General features: G+C 49.6%; 1 protein-coding gene across 1 annotated transcript in view; it reads left to right on the top strand.

Moving 5' to 3' along the window:
* Window positions 1-5316: 5316 nt before the first annotated feature.
* The window catches only part of LOC140411503 (uncharacterized), a 318586-nt gene continuing 314757 nt past the window's right edge, over window positions 5317-9145 (top strand). The window contains exon 1 of the mRNA XM_072500588.1: window positions 5317-7298. Coding sequence (XP_072356689.1) covers window positions 6387-7298 — 912 coding nt within the window. The 5' untranslated portion in view covers window positions 5317-6386. The remainder of the gene's footprint in view (window positions 7299-9145) is intronic.

Genomic DNA, 9145 nt, shown 5'->3' with positions numbered 1-9145 from the left:
CGGAACGGAGAAGCCCGCCGCTGGTCTCTTCCAGCGATGCCTTACAACTGACCACCAGGAGGTGTGCAAGAGCAACCTTGGCTGGCTTGTTCTTCAGCTTTCCACAAGCTTTGTCAATGATTTGTGGCTCATTAACAAATGAACATTAGAAATTATCTTTGTTCTTTTTATACACCTATTCCTGAATCATTTATGCTGGGTTTGTGTGTTCATAGACCCACCACAGGGTGATTGGGCAAATGGGTGGGCACGTGACAGATGAGATTTATTGCAGAGAAGTGTGAAGTTTTGGTGGGAAGGATGCGGAGAGACAATATAAAGTAAAGGTACCTCTCTAAAGGGGATGCAAGAACAGAGAGACCTGGGGTGAAGTGTGCACAGATCATTGAAGGTGGAAGGTGAGAATGTGGGATGGAGGGATGGGGTACATAGGGGGTTGTGGGTTCAAGTGGACTATTGTGTCCATTTCTGGCACTGCACATCAGAAAGGATGTGAAGGAACTGGAGAGGATGCAGAAAAGATCTATCTAATATTGTTACAGCACAGAAAGGGGCGTTTCGGCACGGCGGGTCCAGACTGCCTCTCCGAATGAGTAGTCTGCATCGTCCCACTCCCCCGCCTTTTCCCCGTCACCCTGCATGTCCGTCCTTTTCAGATAACAATTGCCTCTTGAATTCCTCGATTGAAGCTGCCCCCACCAGGCAGCACATTCCAGATCCTAACCACCCGACGTATGGGAAACATTTCTCTTCACGTCACATATGAGTAAAAGCAAAACACTGCCCATGCTGAAAATCCGAAATAAAAACAGAAAATGGTGGAAAAGCCCGTCAGGTCTGGCAGCGTCTGTGGAGAGAGTAACAGAGTGAACGTTTTGAGTCCAGTCTGATTCTTCTTCAGGATGGATGTTTCTCATGAAAGTTGATGAACGTTTTTCCTCGTGTTTCCTGTGGCAATTACCCTCAATCTGTACCCTCTGACACTCAATCCTTCCACTAATAGGACATTCCTCCCAATCTACTCATGATTTTGAACATCTCTATCAAATTCCTCCAACCTTCTTCTCTCCAAGGAGAACAGTCCCAACCTCTCCAATTTATCCTCCTAACTGAAGTTCCTTATCCCTGGTAACATTCTTATCCACCTTACCTGCCCCCTCTCTAATTCTTTCACATCCTTTCTAAAGTGTGATCTCAGAACTGGACACAATACTCTAGCTGAGGATGAGCCAATGTTTTAAACAGGTTTCTCGCAACCTTCTTGCTCCTATTAATAAACCCAGAATACTGTGGGATCGATTCCATTGAATGGGAACAAAATTCCATAGCGAGTGGGTTTAGCTGCGTGTGTCCCAGCGCTCGCAGTGCCAAGAAACACATGGCTGTACAACACGATTCACCGTTGTATAAGGGGCCTCAGCGGGAATCGCCCGGCCGAGGCCGCACGTTGGATCTCGGCGAGCGTTGCGAGCCGGGTAGATCCAGGGAGCGGGGTTTCCCAGCTTTTATTGGCCACGCCGCACCGCGGCGAGCTGCTTTTTGGGTGTAGCGTGGCCATTGGGTCCTGCCCTGTATGCTTTATTAACTGCTCTCTCCACCTGTCCTGCTACCTTCAATGATTTATATACATAGACACCCAGGTCCCTCTGCTCCTGCACCCACGTTAGAGTTATACCCTTTATTTTATATTGTTTATCCAAGTTCTTCTATTTCTCCGTGTTGAACTTCATCTATAACTTGTCTGTCCATTCCACCAACCTGTTCACGTCCTTCTGAAGTTCTACACTGTCCTCACCGTTCACAACACCTCCAAGTTTTGTTTCATCTGCAAATTTTGAAATTGTGCCCTGTACACCAAGGTCTAGGTCATAAATACATACCTGGAAAATCAGGAGTCCCAACACTGACCCCTGGAGAACACCACTCGAAACTTGCCTCCAGCCTGAGAAACAACCATTATCCATTACCCTCTGATCCTGTCACTCAACCAATTTGGCGTCCATCTTGCGACTGTCCCTTTTTGTTCCATCAGCTATAACCTTGTTCCCAAGTCTGTTGTGCAGCACTGTACCAAACGCCGTTTGGAAGTCCATGTACACAACATCAACACCATTACCCTCATCAACCCTTTCTGTTACCTCCTCAAAAAACTCCAACAAGTTGGTTAAAGTTGATGTTCCCTTAAGAAATACATGGCGGCTTTCCTCCATTAACCTGCATTTGTCCATTTGATTATTAACTTTATTCTGACTTATTGTTTCCAGAAGTTTCCAGACCACCAAAGTTGAACTGACTAACTGGTAGTTGCTGGCATTATCCATACACCTGGCAAGTGGACTTTAATGTGGGGAAGTGTCAAGTCATGCACTTCAGTAGGAGGAAACAAACAGATTATTACCTAAATGGAGAGAGACTGCAGGTGAGTGAAGTACAGAGGGATCTAGGTGTTCTAGTGTATGAATTACAAAAAGCTAGCAGGCAGGTCCAACAAGTGGTTAAAAGGGCCAACTGCATTTTGGCCTTTATTGAAAAGAGGTTCGAGTTTAAAAATAGGGACGTTTTGTTGCAAATGTGCAGGGTGTTGGTGAGGCCTCACCTGGAATACGGCATACAGTTTTAGTTCCCTTACCCAAAAAAGGATATAGTAATATTGGAGGCAGTCCAAAGGAGATGCACCAGGCTAATTCCTGGGATAAGAGGGTTGTCCTACCAAGAGACTAAATTGTCTTGGTCTGTAATCCTTGGATTTTAGAAGAGTGAGGGGTGACCTTATTTAAACATATAAGGCTCTGAGGGGGCTTGACAAGGTAGGTGGTGAGCTGTTTTCACTCGTGGCAGAGTCTCCAACACTGGGACATAGCTACAAGTTAACGGGCTGGCCATTTAAAAGTGACGTGCGCAGAAATGTCTTCTTGCAGAGGGTGGTGAATCTCTGGAACTCTCTGCCCCGGAGGGTGGTGGAGGCTGGATTATTAGAAGTATTTAGAGTGGAGGTGGATAAATATTTGATAGATGGAGGAATTGGGGGCTCTGGGGAAAAGGCACAGAAAAGGAGTTGAGGCCGGCATGGATCAGCCATGGTCACATTGAGTGGCAGGGCAGGCTTGAAAGCCCTGGTGACCTACTCCTGCTTCTAATTCTTGTGTTGTATGCAATGTTTGCAATTCCACTGTTCCCTGAGTAAAGGAAGACTGAAAGATTATAGTCAGTGCCTCTGCAATTTCCAATCTCACATCCATCACTATTCTTAGATGCATCACATCCGGTCCTGGTCCCTTACCAACTCGGTAGCACAGCGGTTAGCACAGTTGTTTCACAGCTCCAGGATCCCAGGTTCGATTCCCGGCTTGGGTCACTGTCTGTGCGGAGTCTGCACGTTCTCCTCGTGTGTGCGTGGGTTTCCTCCGGATGCTCCGGTTTCCTCCCACAGTCCAAAGATGTGCAGGTTAGGTGGATTGGCCATGGCAAATTGCCCTTCGTGTCCACAAAGGTTGGGTGGGAGCACTGGGTTACGGGGATAGGTTGGAACTGTGGGCTTAAATGGGCTGTTCTTTCAAAAGGGCCGGTGCAGACTCAATGGGCCGAACGGTCTCCTATTGCACTGTAAATTCTATGATTCTATGTAGTCAGACGGCCTATCCACTGCCTCCTCCTGATCAATTTTCTCTTTTGGTAAAGGGAGACACAAAGTTTCATTTAATACCTTTGTTAAAATCATTTATGGGATGTGGGCTTTGCTGGCCAGGAAGCATTTATTGCCCATCACTAATTGAGTGGAGTCTTGATGGGCCGAAAGGCCTCGCCTGTGCAATATTATTCTGTGGTTCTGCGAATTGCCCTTGAGAAGGTGGTGGTGAGCTGCCTTCTTGAACCGCTGCATGTGTCTGAGGTGTAGGTACACCCTCTGTGCTGTTTGGGAGTTCCAGGACTTTGCCCCACTGACAGTGAAGGAATGGCATACCCTCAGCCATGCCTCCTCCCTCCACGCGTAAATCCTCTCTTTGGTTTCTGGTTTGGATTCATTCGGCTGTACCAATTTGAGAATGATGCACATCGTCCCGGCTGACATTGCAGTGCAGGGCATGTGGCACTGGCGGAGGCCCTGCCCTTCAGGTGGGACGTTGAACCGAGGTCCTCGTCTGATCCTCACAGGTGGTGTGAATGATCTTATGGCTCTGATTGGAAGACGAGCGGCAGGGGGTGCGGGGCGGGGAGGGAGGGGGGCGGGGGGGGGGTCTTCTCTATGATGTTCTGGCCAATCTCACATCAAGAACGTCACTCAACCTTCGGAGAAGGTTCACTAGATTGATTCCGGGGTTGAAGGATCTGTCTTATGAAGAGAGGTTGAGTAGTTTAGGCCTATACTCGCTGGAGTTCAGGAGAATGAGAGGAGAGCTAATTGAGGTACATAAGATGCTAAAGGGGATTGACAGGGGAGACAGAAAGCGGGTTTCCCCTTGTTGAACATTCTAGAACAAGAGGCCACAATTTTAAGCTGAAGGGTGGCAGAGAAATGAGGAGGAATGACTTCCCTCAAAGGGAGGTAAATCTGTGGAATTCTCTATCCCAGAGTGCAGTGGATGCCGGAACATGAAACATTTGAGGAGGAGATAGATGGGTTATAATTAGTAGCGGGATGTAGGGATATGGGGAGCGGGCAGGAAGGTGGCTGTGAAGCCAGGATGAAATCGGCCATGATCGTATTGAATGGAGGAGCTGGCTCGAGGGGCTGAATGGTCCTACTGCTGCTTCTGGTGGTCAATCTCAGCTCTGGGTCTATGAATCCGTGACCTTTTGGCTCAGAGTGAAAGTATTCCCATCGAGCCACAGTTTGCATAGTGCGACCACAGCCAGTTTCCTACGCAGAGCTCCCTGTAATCTGAGACCTGTCATTAGCAGGAGTTGCTAACAGGTTCAGTGAGACCTGGTTGTGCTGTGGCTGGAGGAGGACGATTTGCCAATCTGGCTATCTCGTCCCGTCGATACAGAGAGCATTTGTGAACAAAATCCTGTTTGTGAAAAAAAAGAAAATAGAAACTAAAAGAAAATCTCCCCCACCCCTTAAAAATAAACCTACCATTTAGTTCACAGTCACTCTTGGAGTTGCATAACTTCTCTGTGAAATGGTATAACTGCCGTGTGTGAGTGCGTGTGTACTTTTAATAGTTCCTTGAGTTTTACATGTGTGCTGTTGGTGAAACTTTCTCAAGTTTCACATTGTTTGAGTCTCTGCTCAGAGCTGTGTGTTTGTGTGTGTGTGTGTGTCAAAATAGCACTCAGTCTTCAGAACCGACACTCACTTCCTTCCTGCTCGGAGATCAGCCACAGACAGACACACACACACTCGGCTGCTAACCAACCAGTCATTGGAGAAAGAGAGAGAGATCGGAAAATCTCGCATCTCAGCAGAGCCTGGCTCACACACACACACACACACACACTCAGAGCAGAGTGAGTGGAGCACAGACTGACACCTCGGAGGTGAAACAAACTGATCTTTGTCGCTTTCTTTCCGATGATTAGAGCGAAGCAGCAAATCTGAAAGGGGTTATCCCAATCCCCTCTCTCTCTCTCTCTCTCTCCCTCTCCGGAGCCAAGTTGTGTACTTTACTGTTTTCTCAATCTGAAGGAGGATCCGACGTGCTTTTCATTTCCGATCGCCTGGATTTTGCACTGCAAGAATTTCTCCTGTTCTTGGGAGGGGATCAGCTGATTCAACATCTTGTTGCCTGTGGATCCACACAAACACACACGCTGTGCATCTCCCTTGCTCCGAGTGTTGGATTCGGATTAGTGACAGCAAAGATTTTCACTGGACTCTTTGAAGTTGACCGAGAGTACAGCGCCTAAAGTGGGTGTGTTTTTGGAGTTGGACTGAGAGTTTAAAGCTACCCTCCCTCCCCTCAATCCCACACTCAGACGTACCAGAAGCTGGCTGCAACATGCTGGCACCTCCACACAGGCTGGCACCCGTCTAACGTGGGAAAGCAGGAGGGGGAGGATGACTCCCCAAGCACCGGGCATCCTGAATCTTCCCAGCTGCTGCTCAGATTTCCGAAGACCCCGTGCCATGCCGTAGGGAACGCTGAGGACTCCTCCTAACAAATCCGCATCCTTCGCTCGGGATTCAAAGCTGCGTTGGTTTCCATTTATCTCTCTCCTTCACTCACCCGGATCCGAAGAGGATAATGTTTTGAATAATTCCGGCGGATTTGGTGGTTGTCTGGAATGTCCGGACAGATTCCATAGCCTCAGCTGGTGGCACAGGTGAGCCCGGCCACAGGAAGGGGAGGGGACAGGTGCCAGTGAATTATAGGTTGGATGTCAGTCTCCGCCTATTGCTCCCGGCCTGCCCTGTCCCTCCTCCACCACCAGCTACAGATGCTATGGCAATGTGCACCTTGAGCAGCCTGGACACAATGAGTAATGATGCCAAGACTGACTGTCCGGCCCGGACCAGCAGGCCCGCACTGCAGGTGCCCGAGAGACAAGTTTCACGTTGCCACATGCGCCTGGCAGCAGGCGCCGGTGCGAGTGGTGCACGTGGGCTCCAGCAGACCTGGCCAGGCGAGGACCTGCGAGCAGGAGATGGATCCCCTGGGGGAGGGAGTCCTCAGCCAGAGGCCATCGGTGAATCGCGGGTCACCAGTGGATTCAGGCGCGCTCCGCAGCTGGAGCGGAGTATCACGATTCCCAGCATTTTCAGATCTGAGCGGCATTCGCGGAGATGCAGGAGCGTGAGTGGAGAGCGAGAGTGTTCCCAAACGGACGAGGGGGCTTTTCCAGGGATGGAAGACGTCGGGGTCAGCAGGACAGAGCAGGGACAGCGAGAATGTCAGGAAACTGCACCGCTGCCACTGTGGGGCCTCGTGGTCAATAGCAGTCCCATTCCATGCCAGGAGGAAAGGCTTTGCCTCAAGTTAACCCAACACTGCACCGCTGGGGACCAGGACACAGGAGTAAGGCCGGTTGGCCTCAGGACTCCTTCTCTTGTCCAGCCTGGCTTCCCTGACCCATCATTGCCTCTTGTCATTCTTAACAGCGGCATTGGTGTGGAAATCCCTCATGTCATCGTGACAGAGCACGGGCAGGACAACTGTGATGACACTGCCGAGGACGGGAATCCAAACGGGCCCCGGCATTTTCTGCGGAAACTCTCCTCCTCGTCGGCCTCCTCTGCTGGCTTCTCCTCCTCCTGGGATGAATCAGAGGAAGATATCTCCAGCGACCCCGATAGAGGAGGGGATGTCAGCTCCGCCTTCCTACAGACCCTGGATCATCAGCCCAAACCCAGAGTGGTGAGTACAAACCATCCTCTCTCACTCACATGGTCTGCTTAGGATTTAGGGAGGGAAGCAACAACAACTTACATTTATACAACACTTCCAACATAATAAATATCTCAGGGCATTATAAAACGATGACACCGAGCTATCTGAGGAGATGTTACGTTAGATGACCAACAGTCTGGTTGCCGAGGTAGGTTTTAAGCAGGGTCTTCTCTGAGGAAACTGAGGTGGAGAGGTTTAGGGAGGGAATTGCCGAGCTTGGGGTCGAGGCAGCTGAAGGCACAGCCACCAATGGCGGAGCAAATAAAATCAGGGATTGGTCGAGGGTCCAAGATTCGAGGAACGCAGAGATCTCAGAGGGTTGTGGAACTGGGGGAGATTATCTTAAATGGAGATCCCTTGTCTTTAAACTGCTCCCCCCTAGATCCCCACAGGAGTAAAGGACCTGTCAGCTCCAACCCTGCCCCCCCCAAGCCTCCTCAGGGTCTTACTTGTGTCAATAAGATCATCTCTCGTCCTTCTACAGCCGCAACCAGCTCAACCTTTCCCCGAACGACAACCCCTTCACCCCAGGTACCGGCCCAGTGAACACTCTCTGCACTACCTCTCTTGGAAGTATATCCCACCTAAAGTAAGGTGACCAGCGTTGTGCAAAGTATTACATAGAAACATAGAAAATAGGAGCAGGGGTGGGTTATTTGGCTCTTGAAGCCTGCTCCATTCAGTATGATCATAGCTGATTATCTAACTCAACACCATACACCCACATTCTGCCCATGACCTTTGACACCCTTAGAGTCTAACCTATTTCCTTAAATATATTCAGTGACTTGGCTTCTAGGTGTGTTCTCCCCAATGCCCGTTTCAATTTGGGGCAGCACGGTAGCCTTGTGGATAGCACAATTGCTTCACAGCTCCAGGGTCCCAGGTTCGATTCCGGCTTGGGTCACTGTCTGTGCGGAGTCTGCACATCCTCCCCGTGTGTGCGTGGGTTTCCTCCAGGAGCTCCGGTTTCCTCCCACAGTCTAAAGATGTGCAGGTTAGGTGGATTGGCCATGATAAATTGCCCTTAGTGTCCAAAATTGCCCTTAGTGTTGGGTGGGGTTACTGGGTTATGGGGATAGGGTGGCGGTGTTGACCTTGGGTAGGGTGCTCTTTCCAAGAGCCGGTGCAGACTCGATGGGCTGAATGGCCTCCTCCTGCACTGTAAATTCTATGAATTCCATCCCCTTGCAATAAAGGTCACTATTCCATTTGTTTTCCTAATTACGTGCTACTGTTATGTGATTCCTGTACAAAGACACCCAGATCCTTCTGCATTCTCTCTCCATTTAAATAATATTTTGCCAGGCCATCGAGTCATAGATGTTTACAGCATGCAAACTAGGACCTTCGGCCCAACTTCTCCATGCTGCTCAATTTTTACCACTAAGCTAGTCCCAATTGCCCACATTTGGCCCATATCCCTCTATGCCCAGCTTTCCCATATAACTGTCTAAAAGCTATTTAAAAGACAAAATTGCGCCCACCTCTACTACTGCCTCTGGCAGCTCGTTCCAGACACTCACCACCCTCTGTGTGAAACAATTACCCCTCTGGACCCTTTTGTATCACTGCCCCCTCACCTTAAACCTGTTCCTCCTGCCAAAGTGGACAACCTTTGGTGGTGAAAGTGGACAAGCTCACATTTCCCCACATTATACTCCACCTAGCTATATCTCAGAGGGTTGTGGAACTGGGGGAGATTACAGAGATCTTAAATGGAAATCCCTTATCTTTAAACTGTTCGCCCCTAGATCCCCACAGGAGGAAATGTCCTGTCAGCCCCAACCCTGCCCCCCCAAGCCTCCTCAGGG

The sequence above is a fragment of the Scyliorhinus torazame genome, chromosome 4 (genome assembly GCF_047496885.1).
Source record: "Scyliorhinus torazame isolate Kashiwa2021f chromosome 4, sScyTor2.1, whole genome shotgun sequence".
In the NCBI taxonomy this organism is placed as follows: Eukaryota; Metazoa; Chordata; class Chondrichthyes; order Carcharhiniformes; family Scyliorhinidae; genus Scyliorhinus; species Scyliorhinus torazame.
This window is presented reverse-complemented; position numbering and strand designations above follow the sequence as displayed.